At 46.2% G+C, this 23,179-nt stretch overlaps 1 protein-coding gene across 1 annotated transcript in view; it reads right to left on the minus strand.

The window, feature by feature from the left end:
• Window positions 1–671: 671 nt before the first annotated feature.
• Window positions 672–23,179, minus strand: part of LOC126210652 (mannose-binding protein C-like) — a 107,905-nt gene continuing 85,397 nt past the window's right edge. The window contains exons 5-6 of the mRNA XM_049939981.1: window positions 8,609–9,007; window positions 672–889 (exon numbers count right to left, since the gene is read on the minus strand). Of these exons, the coding sequence (XP_049795938.1) occupies window positions 723–889; window positions 8,609–9,007 (566 nt within the window). The 3' untranslated portion in view covers window positions 672–722. The remainder of the gene's footprint in view (window positions 890–8,608; window positions 9,008–23,179) is intronic.

Genomic DNA, 23,179 nt, shown 5'->3' on the forward strand with positions numbered 1-23,179 from the left:
GTTCTCCTGTTAGGTGGTGACGAACCGAATGGGCACCCACCTTTGAGTACACCATCTGGTGGACGAGTGTGTCAACATGTCCAGTTGAGCAGTGACGCGTCTGGTTATGATCCGGCGATCACCTCGAGTGAGAGTGTCCAGGCGCACAGGAGGTTAGGCAGGTCTGTGTGACGTTGTTGCGACCCCTCGCCCGATGATTCACTGTGCTTTTGTTTACTGCCAGGTCTCCGTAGATATTCTGCAAGCGCTCATGAATATCTGCGATGCTTTGATTTTCCGCTAATACATTCTCAATGATAACTCTCTGCTTGGAACGCATCGCCGTTACGGAAGCCATTTTGAAGGCTACGTATATCGCTGCCACCTATCTGAACTCCACGAAACTATAGGGCTGAAGTAGGAATATTCCACGATGTCGCACAACAAAATTCCGCATATTTTCAGCCGAAATTAGCAGAGAAAAGAGTGTGTTGCTTTACTTATTCGACGCCCCTAGTATACAATATTCCACCAAGAAGCGACGGAACAGTCAGAGGAAACTTTTGTTTGTCTGTAGGCACATCCACGTAGTTGTGGTAGAGCCCGGCACACACGGAGCGCAGCGCGCTGCAAGAGAAAGCTAACCAAAACTGGGGCAATGCACCGAGAACGTTGCTAAGGAGATGCTGACATTTGTTATGAGAAAACTTTATTCGTATTTGAGTTACACAACTTGAGTCGCGTCACCGGGGCACTATCTCGCAGATGAAGGGCAGCTGGCGGTCGCAGGGCACGTCGCGGTAGTAGCCGCGCCTCGCCAGCGCCACGCAGTTCTCCGGCCTGCCGTCGTCGTCGTTGTTCGGCTCGTTCACGTCCCACACTTGGAACTCCATGTCGTTCAGGTGCCTGCCTGCGAAAACACCCAACCGGTCATTGACAGAAGAAGAGCGTTTCGTTTCTACACAAACAGCTGCGGCACGACCGTGCTGCGAAAGAGACGGTACTCACCTGATAAATGGCGCGCACAGCACCACAATGGAATATTCGTCTTCAAAGCTCTGTATTTTCCAAAGTATTGCAGGTACAAACACTCGGTCCAGTCACATTAATGTGGCCGCCTGTCAAAAGCCTGAATAAGCATCTTTTCCAGCGTGGACGTGCAGGGACAGTGTCAGTGAAGTTCTGAAAGGTACCGACACGGTTGTGCACCCATACTGACTCGAGTGCCCTGGCCAGCAGCGCAACGTTTCTCGGTTGAGGATCCGTGGCGTGAACAGTCCGATTGAGGTCGGCCCACAGATTCTCGACTGGGCTTAAATCCGAGGAGTTTGGTGGCTGGGGGTGTACGGTAAACTTTGAACCACGCACGTACTCGGCGAGCTGTGTGACGCGTTGCATTGTCCTGCTGGTACATGCCGTCGTGATGAAGAAAAACAAACTGCATGTAGGGGTGACATGGTTCCCAAGGATTAATTTATACTTGTGTCGATCCATTGCCAGAATACAAGGAGGAAACCGATCTTACCACAGCCTAGCACAACTGCTTCGGTCCAGATATCTCTCCAGACAGTTCAAGATTCGACTGTATAAAACCATGATCCAGCCTGTTGTTCTATATGGCTGTGAGACATGGAGTACCCGGAAACAGGACTTCCCTAAGCTCCTCGTTTTTGAGAGAAAAATGCTTCAGAAGATCTTCGGTCTAGTTCTGGATGCAGACACATGGGAATGGAGAATCCGACAGAACCAAGAGCTTAAGGAGCTATACCAGCAGCCCAACATAGCAGGAACTGTCAAAGCCAAACGAATGCAGTGGGCCGGCCATGTGGCCCGGATGCAGGATCACGGATGGCCTCGGAAGCTCCTGGATTTCACAGCTACAGGAAAGAGACCCCCAGGGAGACCCAAGAAGTGTTGGAGGGATGGACTCCATGAATTGAGCCAAGCATCAATAGATGTGGGCGGATGGCGGATAGAAGCAATGGACAGAATACAATGGAGGAGGAAACTTCTAGCAGCGTGCGGTCCACTGGGCCTGATCATGGCTGCACGGGGTAGCCACGCAGTCTAAGGCGCCTTGCCACAGTTCGCGCTGCTCTCCCCATTGGAGGTTCGAGTCCTACATCGGGCATGGGTGTGTGTGTTGTCCCTGGCGTAAATTAGTTTAAGTTAGATTAAGCAGTGTGTACGCCTAGCGACCGATGACGTCATCAGTTTGGTCCCATAGGGAAAAATTTCCAAAAATCATGTAGAAGAAGATGAAGATGAATAAGAAGAAGAAGAAGAAGAAGATGATGACCCACTGTGTCTTGGCGGTGGCGAGATCACCCAGAGAATGACATGAAAATTTTTTCCGGGCTGTATCCGTCAACGGCCATTTGTCCAATGGAGCATAGGACGTGATTCATCTGCAAAGACCACCTGTCACCGCTCACTGAAGGTCCAGTTCCGATACTGGCGGGAAAATTCCAACGTTCCCCGCCACTGAACAGCAGTCAGCACGGGTGCGTGAACCAGGCGCCCACACGCATCAACGTTAGCTGAACGGCCGTTGAGGAGGTACTGGTGGTCGCCTCTCTGGTTCATCTGGGCAGCCAGCTGCTCGCCCACACACATCTCGACAACCGTCCTTCGCTCCTATCACTTACGGCCTCTGGTGCACCAGTTACCTCGGTGCCTGTTTTCGATAACGCAGTTTGGCTGTGCACACTGTAATCATGACGGTATGCAAAGAATTTACAAAGTTAGCCATTCCGGAAATGCTTCCACCCTCTGTCTGAAAGCCAATAATCACGGTCTTTTTGGACGTCAGATAAACCGCTCTGTTTCCGCATGACGGCGACAACTGCACTGTTTTACCGTGTCCTCCGACACGCTTTATATACCCTCCACGTCTAGTGCTGCCACCTGCGGCGTGTGAGTGGTTATCGCACGTTGACGTCGAACATAGGCGGTCGTCACGTTGACGTGACTGGACCGTGTTTGACTGACGCACGAGCAGGATCGCATACTCACCCAGTTTGCATTGCGTGACACCGGTTGGTGTTACGATTGCAGGGCGTTGACAAAATAACGGCAAAGCAAGAAAAGAGTGTATTGGTACATGCGAGAGCTTTTTCACTTAGAACGGTGCAGTGTGGGTTCAGAAGGAAATACGGGAAATACCCACCGTCTGAACAGAGCCTTGTGCGTTGTCGTCGACAGTGTAGGATCACTGGTTGCCTCTGTAAACAGAGCAGTACTGGTCAACCAAGTGCGTCAGGTGCAATCGTGGAGAGGGTGACGGAAAAGTTTCGTACACAGTGGACAGTGGAAAACAGTGAGCGGTCCGGGAAAGCAACGAGTTTGGAATACTGAAGGAAAGTGTGCTCCATTTAAAATCGTAGAGCCAACAGTTCGTGGAAAAATTAAAACTGGAAGATAATGTCTGGCGCCGTCACCCAGGTTCGTCTTTGAGTACACCATCGCAGGCGCTCCTCTCTGTGATGGAGCGCCAAGGGTAACCGCAGCCACGGTCTCCGAGCTGATAGTCTATGCTGCTGCAAACGTCGTCGAACTGTTCGTGCAAATGTTTGTTGTCTTGCAAACGTCTGTATCTGTTGACGCAGGGATCGAGACGTGGCTGCACGATCCGTTACAGCCATGCGGATAAGATGCGTGTCATCTCGACTGCTAGTGATACGAGGCCGTTGGGATCTAGCACGGCGTTCCGTATTACCCTCCTGAACCCACCGATTCCGTATTCTGCTAACAGTCGTTGGCTCTCGACCAACGCGAGCAGCAATGTCGCGATACGGTAAACCGCAATCGCGATAGGCTACAATCCGACCTTTATCAAAGTCGGAAACGTGATGGTACGCATTTCTTCTCCTTACAGGAGGCATCACAACAACGTTTCACCAGGCGACGCCGGTCAACTGCTGTTTGTGTATGAGAAATCGGTTGGAAACTTTCCTCATGTCAGAACGTTGCGTGTGTCGCCACCGTTGCCAGCCTTGTGTGAATGCTCTGAAAAGCTAATCATTTGCATATCACAGCATCGTCTTCCTGTCGGTTAAATTTCGCGTCTGTAGCACGTCATCTTCGTGGTGTAGCAATTTTAATGGCCATAAGTGTATGTACACATACAGGGGATAGGCAAAATAATGTGAACGGTGGTAGTAATGGGATGGTTGCGTTTGACGGTCAACAACGCAGCTAAGGCACGTGTCGCGCTGGACTGTGCGTGTTCAGCACGGACTAGGCATGAGTGCAGGTTGTTTACGAGTAGTGCACACTTCGTATTTGCATTCAGAGGCCGAGGTCGATGTGCAACCAAAGATCTGACAGAGTTCCAAAGAGGGCAGATTGTGGGGTCCCTATTAGCTGGAGCATCAGTAACCAAGACAGCCAACCTACTGAATGTTTCAAGAGCAACTGTTTCAACAGCCATGACAGTCTACACAAAACATGGAAAGACATCATCGTGTAAACGTAATACTGGACGCAAATCATAACTAAATGAGAGAGATTGTCGTACGCTAACACGAATTGTGTCAGAACAGCACAAAACTACGGCAGCTAAATTGACTGCAGAGCCATCTTCGAGACCCCGTACATATCGACACTGTCCGCCGAGAAATCCATAAAGCGAATATTCGTGGACGAGCTGCTATACCTAAAAAAATGGTTCAAATGGCTCTGAGCACTATGGGACTCAACTGCTGTGGTCATCAGTCCCTTAGAACTTAGAACTACTTACACCTAACCAACCTAAGGACATCACACACATATATGCCCGAGGCAGGATTCGAACCTGCGACCGTAGCAGTCGCACGGTTCCTGACTGCGCGCCTAGAACCACGAGACCACCGCGGCCGGCTGCTATACCTAAACCATTCGTGACGACAACCAACGCAGTGAATCGTAAAACATGCTGTCAGCAGCATAAATCCTGGACGGCTGATCAGTGGAAACACGTCATATGGTCCTACGAATCAACAGTTTCGTTATTTCCAACATCGGTCTGGCTTTACGTCTGGAGAACGCCAAAAGAAATCTGTAATCCTGATCTCTTGATTCCAACATTTAAGCATGGAGGTGGAAGTGTGATGGTGTGGGCAGCCATATCACGGTATTCTGCTGGTCCCATCATTACTCTCAAAGACCGTGTTACAGCCAACGATTAGGTTAACATTATAGGTGGTCAGGTGCACCCCATGAATCAAATGTTGTGATTCTTGAGTTTCTGCCGGCGTATTTGATAATCAAAATATCCACGGGTGCACTGCCGGTCTATAGTGTCCAACGGGCACAACATTTCGGCGATCATACATGTCGCCATCATCAGGTGAACTGACGGACAGAGCTCCTGTGAACGTGCCGGCACTGAGATCCGTACAGTATGGCTGCTCAGGGGGAACTGGGTTCGGTCGCGGCGGCGGCCGATTTAAATACCCTCCGCCCGCGGCGCGCTCACTCCGCCGTCCGCGCCCCGCGCCACGGTCGCGCGGTGGAACAGATTGCGACGGCGTTTGAGATGACGTCAGTGTGATGGCTCTGTCCGCCGTGGTCGTCACAACTATACATTTGCTCGATTTACTCTTGATTAACCCAATCGCTGGTTCCCAAGCCTTGCTAAGATTATAGCCACAGTCACGGTTTATGAGGTCGTCATTGGTGCGAATTTCGATGGCCTCTCTAACAACGCTGTCCCAGTATCTCGACGACTGTACCAGAATCCTCATGCGTTCATACTCCATAGCGTGATTTTCCGACAAACAATGTTCAGCGACCGCCGACTTGCTCGGATGCATCAGTCGGGTGTGCCTCTGGTGTTCACGGCATCGATCCTCGACGGTACGCATCGTCTGTATCGGAAAACAACGCACACTGATCTGTATTTGCACGCAGACAGCTGCCATCACCCTTCACAGAGGAAAGGGGTGCTTAAAACTCTAGTACATAGGGCGCGCACTATCTCTGATTCCGTGTCAATGTGGCAAGTCGTATATTGGTCAGACGATGCGTACCGTCGAGGATCGATGCCGTGAACACCAGAGGCACACTCGACTGATGTATCCGAGCAAGTCGGCGGTCGCTGAACATTGTTTGTCGGAAAATCACGCTGTGGAGTATGAACGCACGAGGATTCTGGTACAGACGTCAAGATACTGGGACAGCGTTGTTAGAGAGGCCATCGAAATTCGCACCAATGACGACCTCATAAACCGTGACTGTGGCTATAATCTGAGCGAGGCTTGGGAACCAGCGATTGGGTTAATCGAGAGTAAATCGAGCAAACGTATAGTTGTGACGACCACGGCGGACAGAGCCATCACACTGACGTCATCTCAAACGCCGTCGCAATCTGTTCCACCGCGCGACCGTGGCGCGGGGCGCGGACGGCGGAGTGAGCGCGCCGCGGGCGGAGGGTATTTAAATCGGCCGCCGCCGCGACCGAACCCAGTTCCCTCTGAGCAGCCATAGCGCACGGATCTCAGTGCCGGCACGTTCACAGGAGCTCAGTCCGTCAGTTCACCTGATGATGGCGACATGTATGATCGCCGAAATATTGTGCCCGTTGGACACTACAGACCGGCAGTGCACCCGTGGATATTTTGAGAATCAAATGTTGTTCCTTAATAATGATGTCGTATTTCGGGGTGACGATGCACCCATTCACACAGCCAGGCCACACAATCTGAGGAGCACTCAACTGAATTGCAGCTTCTCCTCTGGCCCCCATGCTCCCTGAACTCGAACCTTATCGGACTCGTGTGTGCGGTGTTGGAGCGCAGACTCCGGAGCCTCTTCAGGAGTTAGAAGAGGATCTTATTGTGGAGTGGAATAGCATTCCACTGGAGAGTATAGAGTCATTATATGGCATTATTCCTAGAAGTACTGCAGCTGTATTACAGGCAAATGGGGTCCAACTCCTAATTAATAAACCGTTGCCAAGTAAGTACAGCAGTTCACATTGTTTTGCCTATCCCTTGTGTCAGTCCGTTGGTTGTTTTTCTCTGCATCGAATAGTCTTCCCACAAACACGTCACAAACTTTACAACCTAATGTTTTCTGCACTGTCGTAACGACATCACTAAGTGGACTACGCCTGTAAGTATAGGCTAACCGTCTTGTGACCACGCATCCTCTCTTCAGCATCTGACCTACTGCCCAGGGGTAAACAGGGCTTTAGTTTGTTAGTTAGTTACTTAGTTACGTGTTCCATTGATCAATAGCACTGTCTTCCTGTTGGAAGGACAATACTACTTCTTCAAGACTGCATGGAAATCCACTACTTCCGTGTCCATTTTCATTTACTGCTCAGACTTTGAGAAAAATCGTTATGATGTGGAACGTGTCAAATGCACAAGAAATGCGCACAGAAAACATCCCCCTATTATCTATCCCATTCCCTTGAATAGCTCAAAATGCATATATTATATCTCCAAATTTATTTACTCATATTCAAGAATTCATCTATGGTATAGAAGGAGTTGCCAAGGAGGTATGATTTCAATTTGTTTTTCAAACTATTACTGCTGTCTGTCAGACTTTTTATTTCATCTGGTAATTTATCAAAAAGTTTTATAGCAGCATATTTTACCCCTTTCTGTACCAAAGAAACGTTAAGTAAAGGATGGTGTAGGTCTTTCTTTGTTCTGGTATTGTAATCATGAATGTCGCTGTTGATTTTAAACTAGTCCATGTTGTTGATAAAAAATTTCATTACTGAGTAAATGTACTGAGAAGCAGTTGTAAGAATTCCTAACCTTTTAAACAGATGCGTACAAGATGTGCGACTATGAACTTCACACATTATTCTAACTACTTTGTTTTGAGCAGTGAATACCTTTTGCCTAAGTGTTGTGTTGCCCCAGCATATTATTGCGTATGATATCAGAGAGTGTAAGTACGGGAAGTATGTCAGCTTACTAATTTCTACATCCTCAAAATTGGAAATTATTCTGATTGCAAAAGTTGCTGAACCTAGTCGCTTTAGGAGTCCAAAATATGACTTTTCCAATTAAGATTCTCATCTATATGTACACGCAAAAACTTAGTGTGTTCTACCCTGGCTACTGACTTCTTTTGATGTGCTATGTTTATTGAAGTAATAAAACTTTTTGCAGCAGAAAATTTGATGTACTGTGTTTTTTTTCAGAGTTCAGAGCAAGCCCAATCGCAGAAAACCAATTAATAACTTTTCCAAAGACCTTATTTGTATCATTTTCAATCGGATTTTATTTTATTGGTTTAATAATTATGCTTATATCATCAGCAAACAGTGTCAGTTCAGCATCTTGTTTCACATAAGAAGGGAGGTCATTCACATATATCAAGAGCAAGAGGGGACCCACGATTGAACCTTGTGGAACACGTAATGTAATTTCACCCCAGTTAGATGAAGTGGCAAACTCCTTTGAATCACTTGAAGCATATAAAGAGACTTTTTGCTTGCTGTTCTGTAGATAGGAAGCTCTTGCCACACGTACTCAGATGTACTACTGAACCTAAGAACATGCGACTGTAGTTATTAGTGTGCAAATGACGTAAATATTGATGTAATGTTGTGAAGTTCGCAATCCTCAGCCACCAATAGAAACATCTGAACTTTAACGAATTATACACCGTGTAACGTACGAACCTGTTTCGGTAACGAAGTCCCCCTCGTTAGCTTCGTCCGTGAAGCCTACCAGGTACAGCTGGAAGGTATCGTGGCCGAGGTCGAACAGGCTGAGCAGGGCCTCTCCCCGGCGCCACGTGTCCGGGACGGCGAGCGTCGCGTTCTCGGAGCGGCACCTGCTGGCCGCCCCCGCGTGCCCCAGCCGCTCCGCGTGGACCTTGTAGAAGCGGCCCGCCTCCTGCAGCCACTCGTAGTCGTGCGGTACGGGCACCGGCAGCCGGCGCTCGCAGAAGAAGGGCGCCCTGTTCTCGCAGATCACGTCGTTCGACTCTCCGGCGCTGGTGATGTCGACGCAGTTCTCGTTGCCTCCGTAGTTGTCGGGCTGGTAAGCCTTCCACGGTATGTACGGCGCGGGGCGACCTGGGGCAGTGTCGTAAGGAACACCGCCAGCTTAGCCACCAACTTACATCCCAATAGTTCTAATGAGGCAGGCATTACAATAGAAACAAAGAAGTGAATCTGAATACAGTGGAGCAGCACAATACGTGGCGCATTCGAGTTATTTATTTACATTTCATTTATTTTTTTAACCGGACCTTTTTTGTGCCGTCAGGCCCCCTCTTACATCACTCCACGATTTCACGCAAACAGTACTCTTTTACATCATATTTTCCTAAGAAGTAACAATTATGATATGACAGTATTAAAATGATGTGAGGGTCCAAAGTGGCAATGTGAGTAAATAATACTGACTATGAAACAATGAAACTGATGTTTGCAGTACTTGTACTACTCCATCTGCTGCCACTAATAGTGATAATAGCAATAATAACAATAATAATAATCCAGAATGAGATTTTCACTCTGCAACGGAGTGTGCGCTGATATGAAACTTCCTGGCAGATTAAAACTGTGTGCCGTACCTAGACTCGAACTCGGGGCCTTTGCCTTTCCCGGGCAAGTGATCTACCAACTGAGCTACCCAAACACGACTCACGCCCCGTCCTCACAGCTTTACTTCTGCCAGTACCTCGTCTCCTACCTTCCAAAGCTCTCCTGGTAGAGCACTTGCCCGCGAAAGGTAACGGTCCCGAGTTCGAGTCTCGGTCCGGCACACAGTTTTAATCTGCCAGGAAGTTTCAATAATAATAATATCCGCCCGGCTAGCCGCGAGGTTTAATGCGCTGCTACCCTAGCGGGAAGGCAGGCAGGTCCCCGACACGAATCCGCCCAGCGGCTTAGTGTCGAGGTCCGGTGTGCCGGCCAGCCCGTGGATGGTTTTTAAGGCAGTTTTCCATCTGCCTCGGCAAATTCTGCCTGGTTCCCCTTATTCCGCCTCAGTTACAGTGCGTCAGCGAATGCTGTGCAAACACTGTCTCCACGTACGTGTACACCGTCATTAACAGGCGAACATTTGGGGCTACACTCGTCTCGACGTATGAGACGTGCCTGGGACGGGGGAAGGGGGGGGGGGAATCGAATAGGGGGCCAAACCCAGAATTATTGTGATAATTCTGGGTTCAGTGTGGGGCTTCGGTGGGGTGGGTGGACTGCTGTGGCCTGTTGTGGGGTTGTCAACCACTGAGGGCCACGGCAGGACGAAGCCTCTCCGTCGTTTCTTGGTCCCCTGTTTAAAACGCAATACACACAGAATAATAATAGCAACAACAACAATAATAATAATAACATAACGATAGTGGCAGATGTAAAAATAATTTATAAAAAATTAAATTTAACTCCATTCGAACAGGCCACGAAGGCCTAACGATACCGACCGGCCGCCGTGTCATCCTCAGCCCACAGGCGTCACTGGTTGCGGATATGGAGGGGCATGTGGTCAGCACACCGCATGTAATGGGGCACCCTCCTCTAACACTACCCTTTTTTTATATACAAATAACCAATACCATGTATAGGCCTACGCTGTTTCACTGAAAGAATTTGATTTGATTTTGTATACGATGTATTATACTTCAGACTAAAATGTATAAAGAAATGTATAAAGAAATTAACTTGTAAATAGTCTGTATGTGCAGTTAAAATCACTCTTTTAAAAATAATTGAAATTACGAAATTTGTGGTGTGCTTAAAACTCATATTATTAATTGCACAATCTAAAGCTAATTATTAAAATTATTCCTGGATTCATTTACAAAATAATTTTATATCTTGGTGACGATTCGAAAATAGATGTTTTCTATTACAGCGAGTTGTGGGCAAAGCAAATTTAAGATGACTGCATCAACAAAGAATAATGGGGAGTGAGGAACATCTGGTTGAGAAGAAGGGTGTGTACAGGCAGGGAGGATCGTAAGCCTTGCTGTTGCTTTTGTAGATATGTCATTAACTATCTACTGAAACTGGAGATGTTATTCAGTTCTATAATGTAATGTGCGAGGTTGTTCCAGAGGCGGTTTACTGCTACTGAGAAGGACTTCGAGAAACTGGCTAAACGATGGGATGCGACAGGATTTTGGTCTAATGAGAACAGATGTTTCCGCCATGTTGTTCAGATAAGAGCGTACGTAATGTGTATCCACAGGACATCTGGCATGTACCTGAAAAATTCTGTCATCATGATCTCTCCATTAGCAAGAGATTCCAGACTAGCCCCCATTCTGATCTCTGGAAGGCGACTGCCAAGGAGCAGGTGACCACGAGAAGAAGACTGAGTAACCAACGAAAGGATAACGTTCTTAGAGTTGTGTCGTGGAATGTCAGAAGTTTGAACGTGGTAGTGAAGCTAGAAAACCTGAAAATCAAAATGCAGTAGCTCACTCTAGATACAGTGGGTGTCAGTAAAGAGGAATGGAAAGAACAAGAATTTCAAGTCAGACGTGTATTAGGTAATATCAAAAGCAGCAGAAAATGATATAAAGGGAGGAGGATTATTTATGAATAGCAAGGTAGGGTGGAGAGTGAGTTACTGTCAACAACCCATTGATAGGGTTATTCTCATCAGAATCGACAGCAAACCAACACCAACAACAATAGTTCACATATACATCTACATCTACATTTATACTCCGCAAGCCACCCAACGGTGTCTGGCGGAGGGCACTTTACGTGCCACTGTCATTACCTCCCTTTCCTGTTCCAGTCGCGTATGGTTCTCGGGAAGAACGACTGTGTGAAAGCCTCCGTGCGCGCTCTAATCTCTCTAATTTTACATTCGTGATCTCCTCGGGAGGTATAAGTAGGGGGAAGCAATATATTCGATACCTCATCCAGAAACGCACCCTCTCGAAACCTGGCGAGCAAGCTACACCGCGATGCAGAGCGCCTCTCTTGCAGAGTCTGCCACTTGAGTTTATTAAACATCTTCGTAACGCTATCACGGTTACCAAATAACCCTGTGACGAAAAGCACCGCTCTTCTTTGGATCTTCTCTACCTCCTCCGTCAACCCGATCTGGTACGGATCCCACACTGATGAGCAATACTCAAGTATAGGTCGAACGTAGGGGATGAAGAGATAGAGAAAATATATGATGACACTGAACGGGTAATTCAGTACGCAAAGTGCGATGAAAATATAATACACTCCTGGAAATTGAAATAAGAACACCGTGAATTCATTGTCCCAGGAAGGGGAAACTTTATTGACACATTCCTAGGGTCAGATACATCACATGATCACACTGACAGAACCACAGGCACATAGACACAGGCAACAGAGCATGCACAATGTCGGCACTAGTACAGTGTATATCCACCTTTCGCAGCAATGCAGGCTGCTATTCTCCCATGGAGACGATCGTAGAGATGCTGGATGTAGTCCTGTGGAACGGCTTGCCATGCCATTTCCACCTGGCGCCTCAGTTGGACCAGCGTTCGTGCTGGACGTGCAGACCGCGTGAGACGACGCTTCATCCAGTCCCAAACATGCTCAATGGGGGACAGATCCGGAGATCTTGCTGGCCAGGGTAGTTGACTTACACCTTCTAGAGCACGTTGGGTGGCACGGGATACATGCGGACGTGCATTGTCCTGTTGGAACAGCAAGTTCCCTTGCCGGTCTAGGAATGGTAGAACGATGGGTTCGATGACGGTTTGGATGTACCGTGCACTATTCCGTGTCCCCTCGACGATCACCAGTGGTGTACGGCCAGTGTAGGAGATCGCTCCCCACACCATGATGCCGGGTGTTGGCCCTGTGTGCCTCGGTCGTATGCAGTCCTGATTGTGGCGCTCACCTGCACGGCGCCAAACACGCATACGACCATCATTGGCACCAAGGCAGAAGCGACTCTCATCGCTGAAGACGACACGTCTCCATTCGTCCCTCCATTCACGCCTGTCGCGACACCACTGGAGGCGGGCTGCACGATGTTGGGGCGTGAGCGGAAGACGGCCTAACGGTGTGCGGGACCGTAGCCCAGCTTCATGGAGACGGTTGCGAATGGTCCTCGCCGATACCCCAGGAGCAACAGTGTCCCTAATTTGCTGGGAAGTGGCGGTGCGGTCCCCTACGGCACTGCGTAGGATCCTACGGTCTTGGCGTGCGTCGCTGCGGTCCGGTCCCAGGTCGACGGGCACGTGCACCTTCCGCCGACCACTGGCGACAACATCGATGTACTGTGGAGACCTCACGCCCCACGTGTTGAGCAATTCGGCGGTATGTCCACCCGGCCTCCCGCATGCCCACTATACGCCCTCGCTCAAAGTCCGTCAACTGCACATACGGTTCACGTCCACGCTGTCGCGGCATGCTACCAGTGTTAAAGACTGCGATGGAGCTCCGTATGCCACGGCAAACTGGCTGACACTGACGGCGGCGGTGCACAAATGCTGCGCAGCTAGCGCCATTCGACGGCCAACACCGCGGTTCCTGGTGTGTCCGCTGTGCCGTGCGTGTGATCATTGCTTGTACAGCCCTCTCGCAGTGTCCGGAGCAAGTATGGTGGGTCTGACACACCGGTGTCAATGTGTTCTTTTTTCCATTTCCAGGAGTGTAGTAATGAGGGTTTGGAATACGGCTGTAGGTGAAGGAGTAGAAGAAAAAGTTGTAGGAGAATATTCATGGTAGTAGGAACCATAAAGGAGAAAAACTAACTGAGTGCTGCAATAAATTGAGTTGTTAATGAACCATGGACCTTGCCGTTGGTGGGGAAGCTTGCGTGCCTCAGCGATACAGATCGTCGTACCGTAGGTGCAACCACAACGGAGGGGTATATGTTGAGAGGCCAGACAAACGTGTGGTTCCTGAAGAGGGGCAGCAGCCTTTTCAGTAGCTGCAAGGGCAACAGTCTGGATGATTGACTGATCTGACCTTGTAACACTAACCAAAACGGCCTTGCTGTGCTGGTACTGCGAACGGCTGAAAGCAAGGGGAAACTACGGCCGTAATTTTTCCCGAGGGCATGCAGCTTTACTGTATGATCAAATGATGATGGCGTCCTCTTGGGTAAAATATTCCGGAGGTAAAATAGTCCCCCATTCGGATCTCCGGGCGAGGACTACTCAAGAGGACCTCGTTATCAGGAGAAAGAAAACTGGCGTTCTACGGATCGGAGCGTGGAATGTCAGATAACTTAATCAGGCAGGTAGGTTAGAAAATTTAAAAAGGGAAATGGATAGGTTAAAGTTAGATATAGTGGGAATTAGTGAAGTTCGGTGGCAGGAGGAACAAGACTTCTGGTCAGGTGACTACAGGGTTATCAACACAAAGTCAAATAGGGGTAATGCAGGAGTAGGTTTAATAATGAATAGGAAAATAGGAACGCGGGTAAGCTACTACAAACAGCTTAGTGAACGCATTATTGTTGCCAAGATAGATACGAAGCCCACACCTACAACAGTAGTACAAGTTTATATGCCAACTAGCTCTGCAGATGATGAAGAAATTGAAGAAATGTATGATGAAATAGAAATTGTTCAGATAGTGAAGGGTGACGAAAATTTAACAGTAATAGGTGACTGGAATTCGGTAGTAGGAAAAGGGAGAGAAGGAAACGTAGTAGGTGAATATGGATTGGGGCTAAGAAATGAAAGAGGAAGCCGCCTGGTAGAATTTTGCACAGAGCACAACTTAATCATAGCTAACACTTGGTTTAAGAATCATGAATGAAGGTTGTATACATGGAAGAACCTTGGAGATACTAAAAGGTATCAGATAGATTATATAATGGTAAGACAGAGATTTAGGAACCAGGTTTTAAATTGTAAGACATTTCCAGGGGCTGATGTGGACTCTGACCACAATCTATTGGTTATGACCTGTAGATTAAAACTGAAGAAACTGTAAAAAGGTGGGAACTTAAGGAGATGGGACCTGGATAAACTGAAAGAACCAGAGGTTGTACAGAGTTTCAGGGAGAGCATAAGGGAACAATTGATAGGAATGGGGGAAAGAAATACAGTAGAAGAAGAATGGGTAGCTTTGAGGGATGAAGTAGTGAAGGCAGCAGAGGATCAAGTAGGTAAAAAGACGAGGGCTAGTAGAAATCCTTGGGTAACAGAAGAAATATTGAATTCAATTGATGAAAGGAGAAAATATAAAAATGCAGTAAATGAAGCAGGCAAAAAGGAATACAAACGTCTCAAAAATGAGATCGACAGGAAGTGCAAAATGGCTAAGCAGGGATGGCTAGAGGACAAATGTAAAGATGTAGAGGCTTATCTCACTAGGGGTAAGATAGATACTGCCTACAGGAAAATTAAAGAGACCTTTGGAGATAAGAGAGCGACTTATATGAACATCAAGAGCTCAGATGGAAACCCAGTTCTAAGCAAAGAAGGGAAAGCAGAAAGGTGGAAGGAGTATATAGAGGGTCTATACAAGGGCGATGTACTTGAGGACAATATTATGGAAATGGAAGAGGATGTAGATGAAGATGAAATGGGAGATACGATACTGCGTGAAGAGTTTGACAGAGCACTGAAAGACCTGAGTCGAAACAAGGCCCCGGGAGTAGACAACATTCCATTTGAACTACTGACGGCCTTGGGAGAGCCAGTCCTGACAAAACTCTACCATCTGGTGAGCAAGATGTATGAAACAGGCGAAATACCCTCAGACTTCAAGAAGAATATAATAATTCCAATCCCAAAGAAAGCAGTTGTTGACAGATGTGAAAATTACCGGACAATCAGTTTAATAAGTCACAACTGCAAAATACTAACACGAATTCTTTACAGACGAATGGAAAAACTAGTAGAAGCCGATCTCGGGGAAGATCAGTTTGGATTCCGTAGAAATGTTGGAACACGTGAGGCAATACTGACTCTACGACTTATCTTAGAAGAAAGATTAAGGAGAGGCAAACCTACGTTTCTAGCATTTGTAGGCTTAGAGAAAGCTTTTGACAATGTTGACTGGAATACTCTCTTCCAAATTCTAAAGGTGGCAGGGGTAAAATACAGGGAGCAAAAGGCTATTTACAATTTGTACAGAAACCAGATGGCAGTTATAAGAGTCGAGGGACATGAAAGGGAAGCAGTTGTTGGGAAGGGAGTAAGACAGGATATAAAATGTAGACTGGCAATGGCAAGGAAAGCGTTTCTGAAGAAGAGAAATTTGTTAACATCGAGTATTGATTTAAGTGTTAGGAAGTCGTTTCTGAAAGTATTTGTATTGGAGTGTAGCCATGTACGGAAGTAAAACGTGGACGATAAATAGTTTAGACAAGAAGAGAATAGAAGCTTTCGAAATGTGGTCCTACAGAAGAATGCTGAAGACTAGATGGGTAGATCACATAACTAATGAGGAGGTATTGAACAGAATTGGGGAGAAGAGGAGTTTGTGGTATAACTTGACTAGAAGAAGGGATCGGTTGGTAGGACATGTTCTGAGGAATCAAGGGATCACCAATTTAGTACTATAGGGCAGCGTGGAGGGTAAAAATCGTAGAGGGAGACCAAGAGATGAATACGCTAAACAGATTCAGAAGGATGTAGGTTGCAGTAGGTACCGGGAGATGAAGAAGACTGCAAAGGATAGGGTAGCATGGAGAGCTGCATCAAACCAGTTTCAGGACTGAAGACCACCACAACAACAACAAGAAACTTAAGAACAAAATAAATAGGAAGCGCAGGGAAGCTAAGACAAAATGGCTGCATGAAAAATAAGAAGTAATCGTAAAAGAAATGTTTGTTCGAAGAACTGGCTGAGCGTACACAAAAGTCAAGGCAACGTTCGGTTAAATTAAAAGCAAGGGTGGTAACATTAAGAGTGCAACGGGAATTCCACTGCTAAATGCAGAGGAGAGAGCGGATAGGTGGGGAGAGTACACTGAAGATCTGTATGACGGGGAAGACTTGTCTGATGGCGTGGTAGAAGAAACAGGAGTCGACAAGGAAAAGATAGGGGATACGTTATTGGAATAAAAATAAAAAAAACTCTGGCGTACTGAAGGTCAAATAAGACAGAAGGTATAAATAACATTCCATCGGATCATTAGGGAAGCTGCCAACAAAAAGGCTATTCACATTGGTGAGTACATTGTATGATACTGGCGATATGCCATCACACTTTCGAAAAAATATCATCCACAGAGTTCCGAAAAAAGCAAGAGCTGACAAGTGCGAGAATTATCGCACAATCAGAATAAGAGCTCATGCATCCAAGTTGCTGTCAAGATTGATATACAGAAGAGCGGACAAGAAAATTGAGGCTCTTTTAGTTGACGATAGATTTTGCTTTAGGAAAGGTAAAGGCGCTGCGGAGGCCGTTCTCTGGTTTCACTTATTAATGAAAGCAAGACTGAAGAAAAATCGAGGCTCGTTCATTTGATATGTCGGGCAGGAAAAAGCGTTTGGAGATGCCAAATGGTGCAAAATTCTGAGAAAAACAGGGTAAGCGATAGCGAAAGACGGGTAGTATACAATATGTACCAGAATCAGTACAATTAGACTGAAAGACCAAGAACGAAGTACTCGCATTAAAAATGGTGAAAGATACTGATTTACTCTTTAGCTTCTACTGTTCACATCGAAGAAGCAATGACGGGAGTGGAAATAAAGGCTCAAGAGTGGAATTAAAATTCAAGGTGAAAGGATATCAGTGAAAGGATATTAGTGATAAGATTCGCTGATGAAATTGCTATCCTCGGAGAAAGCGAACAAGTATTGCGAGATGTTTTGAATGGATTGGTCTAATGAGTGTATAATATGGACTGAGAGTAAATCGAAGAAAGACGAAGATAATGAGAAGAAGCAGAAATGACAACATCAAATAAATTAACAACAAAATTGGAGATCGTGAAGTACACGAGGTTAAGAAATTCTGCTACTTTGGCAGCAGAATAACCTATGACAGTCCGAGCAAGGGGGACATAGCACTGGTAAAAAGTGCATTTCTGGCCAAGAGAAGTGTGCTAATATCAAACATGGGTTTTAGTTTGAGAAAGAAATTTCTGAGAAAGTACGTTTGGAGCGCAGCATTGTGTGGTGGTGAGGCTTGGACTGTGGAAAAATCGAAGCATTTGAGATGTGGTGCTTCAGAAGAATGTTTAAAATGAGGTGGACTGATAAGGTAAGGAATGAGGAGATTCTCATTTGAATCGGAAGGTAATGTATGGAAAACACTGACAGGAAGAAGGGACAGAATGATAGGACTTCAGTTAGAATATGAGGGAATGACTTCCATATCAGCAGAAAAAAGCTGTAGAGAGTAAAAACTGTAGAGAAAGGCAGAGACCGGAATACATCCGGAGAATAATGGAGGACGTAGGTTGCAACAAGTATTACTCTGCGATGAACAGGTCGGCACGGGAGAGGAATTGGTCGCGGGCCGCACCAAAGGAGAAGACTGATGAAAAAAAAAAATAGTCTTGGAAAGATATGAGGGACAGTCTTCATTGATCAGACATCAGGCAGTGGAGAAGGCAGAGAGGCTACGGAAACCCATGCGCTAGCCTGCACTCAGCCGAGATAGGTGTCCACATGAGGGTGAAATATGATCATCTAGTGGAACACCGGATTTACGAGTGTAACGAACATTGACATTTTTCAACCAGTTCCAGGCGCCGTTAGCTTTCCTGAGAGAGATCTTGCAGGATAAACTCACTGTAGTAAATAATTGGAGATCTGTCTGAACAAGTTCCCCTACCAGGTCAAGAGGGAAGCGCTTTATATATTTTTGGAGGGCTTGCAGAGATGCTGATGCCTTGTTGCTCATTGCAGTTACATCTTCTGTCCAATTTAAATTTTCGTTTGTTATTAACCCCTAGACTCTTTGCTGAGTGAGAGAAATTGATATTTTTTCCGTTTAGTGTTAAGATGATGGGGATTACCGATATTTATAATACCACCGATTTTTTTCCTCAGCAGTGGTAACACACAAATATGCGGTTTGTTTAAAAAAAAAAAGCGCGCACTCGTTGTGCGTGAGAAACGTGGAAGCACTGTACGGTTCACAGAACTCTAGTGGCTGCAGCGAGAGTTGTAACTGTTTTTGATACTTAAAACGGCGACGATTTCATTATAAGGACAGCTCGTAATCATTCGTTTCCTCCATTTGCGTGGTGTGACAGCGACTGACATTCATCGCCGGTTAAGCGAGGTATGTGGTGCTCGTTTCAAGGATGTGTGAAATGCGAGTTCGTGGTTGCGGCTCGTCAGAGAAGGCAGAACGTCGTGTGTCAACAAAGCGAGACTTTCTCGGCCGCGCGGCAGCTGATCCGAAGACATGAGCGAGCGAGAGAAGACAGTCGTTTTGGTGGAACACCAATTCGATGTGGAACACATCGCCTCCAAAGCTGACATCTCGTGAGATTCGCGCACAAAATCCTGCTCGAAATGAGAGAAGATTCTACCAGTTGGGTGCCACGAATGCTGACGAACGACATCTGCATCTACATCTACATGAATACTCTGCAAATCACATTCAAGTCCCTGGCAGAGGGTTCATCCAACCACATTCACAATAACTCTCTATTATTCCAATCTCCTACAGGACGCGGAAGAAATGAATACCTATATCTTTCCGTGCGAGCTCTGATTTACCTTATTTTATTAGGACGATCGTTCCTCCGTAGATGGATCGGGGTCAACAAAATATTTTCTTATTGTGAGGAGAAAATTGGTGACTGAAATTTCGTATAAGATTCTGCCGTGACGAAAACCGCCTTTGCTCTAAAGATGTCCAGATGAAATCCTGTCTCATTTCAGTGACACTGTCTCTCCTATTTCGCGATAATACAAAACGTGCTGCCCTTCTTTGAACTTTCCCGATGTACTCCGTCAAACCAATCTGGTAACGATTCCAGACCGTGCAACAGTACCCCAAAGAAGGGCGGAAAAGTGTAATGTTGCCAGTCTCTTTAGTAGATGTGTTGCATCTTCTAAGTCTCCTGCCAAGAAACGGCACTCTTTGCTTAGCCTTCCCCACAACATTTTCTATGTGTTCCTTCCAATCTAAGTAGTCGGTAATTGTAATTCCTAGGTATTTAGTTGAATTTACGGCCGTTAGATTTGACTGGTTTATCTTGTGACGGAAATTTAACTGATTCCTTTTAGCACTCATGTGGATGACCTCACACTTTTCGTTATACAGGGTCAATTTCCAATTTTTACACCATACATATATCTGTTCTAAATCGTTTTTCAATTTGTTTTGATGTTCTGACAATTTTCCCTAGACGATAAACGACAGCGTCATCTACAGACAACCTAAGACGGCTGCTTAGATTGTCTCCTAAATCGTTTATGTAGATAAGAAACAGCAAAGGAGTTATAACACTAACTTGGGGAACGCCAGATATCACTTCTGTTTTACTCGATGACTTTGTCATTTACTACGAACTGTGACCTATCTGAGAGGAATTCGCGAATGCAGCCGCATAACTGAGACGATATCCCCTAAGCACGTAATTTTAGTACAAACCGCTTGTGACGTACAGTTTCAAAAGTCTTCTGGAAATCTAGAAATACGGAATCAATTTGAAATCCATTCCATTGCACTCAACAGTTCGTGTGAATAAAGAGGTAATTGTGTTTGACAAGAACGGTGTTTTCTAAATCCGTGTGAATGTGAATAAAGAGGTAACTGTGTTTGACAAGAACGGTGTTTTCTAAATCCGTGTGAACTGTGTATCAATAGACCGTTCTCTTCGAGGTAATTCGTAATGTCCGAACACAATATATGTTCCAGAATCCTGCTGCATATCGACGTTAACAGTATGGGCCTGTAATTTAGTGGATTACTGCTACTACCTTTCTTGAATATCGGTGAGTGCAACTTTCCAGTCTTTGGGTACGGATCTTTCGTCGAGCGAATGGTGGTATATGATTGTTCAGTATGGAACTATTGTATCAGCATACTCTGAATCTAACAGGTACACAGTCTGGAGCAGAAGATTTGGTTTTTTTCAAGCGATTTAAGCTGTTTCACTGTAAGGTGCCAGGATTTGGGCTCTTACACGTTAGCTTACCGACATTAGTATTAATAATAAAGGGAATGGCAAGGGCATCAGACCATGACTTTATTCAATTATGGTGAATATGAGACACTCTCGAGTAGTATTCTCTGCATATCTGCACGATCAAGTCACTATCCTTAAAGCGCTGGTGAAAGTATCGGAAGTTGAGGATTGTGGAATATAATGTCTGCAGATGGCCGTAGCTCGCCGGGCCGCCATGGGCGGCAGGTAGCGGTCACCGGAAACGCGGGACAACACGGAGCTGGAATTTCGTTTGCCTAGGGGCGATATGACCGACACGATCATTGGGTAGAATCTCAGAAATGGCGTTGGAGGGATTTCGGCGATGTTAGAGCGTTCGACATTGGTCGAAACTGAGTATTCTTCCGCCGCGCTTTCGTACGCGTGGGAGACGGGAGAATTGTGGAGAGAGAGAGGAATTCGCCTTCAGCCATCGAGCGGTACGGACTTGGAGACGGAGTCTTGGCTATCGTCTTCGAAGGGAGCGGACTTCGACTTGGACGTCGGTGAGATCTAAGACGCGAATTGTTCCTCTGTGCAGAATAGTGCAGAGAGGGATTTTTCTCGTATACGAATTAGGGGTTTTATCAAAAAAAAGTTGGCATCTGATTTCTAACTTGCAGGATTTGTGGTGTCCTGTCCGGTGGAAGTTTGAGAAGCAACTTTCAGTTGAGATTACCGCAGACTGGGAGTGCTGTGATTCGGAGACGGCAGAGCCATCCGAATCATAGCTATCTTTACCAGATGGCCAGTTTCAGTGATTGCCTTCACTACAGACGTAGGATTGCGCATTTTTATAGGTCTACACGATGAGGTAAACGGTTTGCATCGCAGCATTGCACCAACGTGTGTTCCATGCAGAGTTCTGCGCTTAGAGCTCTTCGTGTGCTCAGAAGCGAGATTTTCACCAACGCTTAACACTTCCAACAACCTACATAGTATTCCTGATCTTGTAGTTATCCTTGCGAGGTGCTGAGTATTCATCAACGTAGCTGCCGGTAATTGGGGTGCGTAATTTCAAATTGTTAATGTTCGGAGTAGGAACTGAAATCCATGGAGAAGAAATAAAAACTTTGAGGTTCGGCGATGACATTGTAATTCTCTCAGAGGCAGCAAAGGATCTGAAAGAGCAGCTGAACGGAATGGACAGCGTCTTGGAAGGAGGATATAAGATGAACATAAACAAAAGCAAAACGAGGATAATTCAATGTAGTCAAATTAAATGGGGTGATGCTGAGGGAATTAGATTAGGAAATGAGACGCTTAAAGTAGTAAATGAGTTTTACTATTTAAGAAGCAAAATAACTGATGACGGTCGAAGTGGAGAGGATATAAAATGTAGACTGGCAATGGCAAGAAAAGCGTTTCTGAAGAACAGAAATTTGTTAACATCGAGTATATTTTTAAGTGTGAGGAGGTCGTTTCTGAAAGTATTTGTATGGAGCGTAGCCATGTATGGAAGTGAAACGTGGACGATAAATAATTTGGACAAGAAGCGAATAGAAGCTTTTGAAATGTGGTGCTACAGAAGAATGCTGAAGATAAGATGGGTAGATCACATAAATAATGAGGAGGTATTGAAGAGAATTGGGTAGAAGAGGAGTTTGTGGCACAACTTGACAAGAAGAAGGGATCGGTTGGTAGGACATGTTCTGAGGCATCAAGGGATCACCAATTTAGTGGCTCAGAGCACTATGCGACTTAACTTCTGAGGTCATCAGTCGCCTAGAACTTAGAACTAATTAAACCTAACTAACCTAAGGACATCAGACACATCCATGCCCGAGGCAGGATTCGAACCTGCGACCGTAGCGGCTGCTCGGTTCCAGACTGCAGCGCCTAGAACCGCACGGCCACTCCCGCCGGCACCAATTTAGTACTGGAGGGCAGTGTGGAGGGTAAAAATCGTAGAGGGAGACCAAGAGATGAATACACTAAGCAGATTCAGAAGGATGTAGGTTGCAGTAGGTACTGGGAGATGAAGAAGCTTGTACAGGACAGAGTAGCTAGGAAAGCTGCATCAAACCAGTCTCAGGACTGAAGACCACAACAACAACAGCAACGTGCCATTCTCAGGAGTGTGTGGGTGGACAAAGAAATTCACATTTTTTTTGTAAATTTTGTCAGTTGTGGGAAATATCAAATTAAATGCCAGTATTGCAATCGAGTTATCGACTTTGTTGTAGCTAGCATTTACCCTGTCCCAGTAA

The sequence above is a fragment of the Schistocerca nitens genome, chromosome 10 (assembly GCF_023898315.1).
Source record: "Schistocerca nitens isolate TAMUIC-IGC-003100 chromosome 10, iqSchNite1.1, whole genome shotgun sequence".
Lineage (NCBI taxonomy): Eukaryota > Metazoa > Arthropoda > Insecta > Orthoptera > Acrididae > Schistocerca > Schistocerca nitens.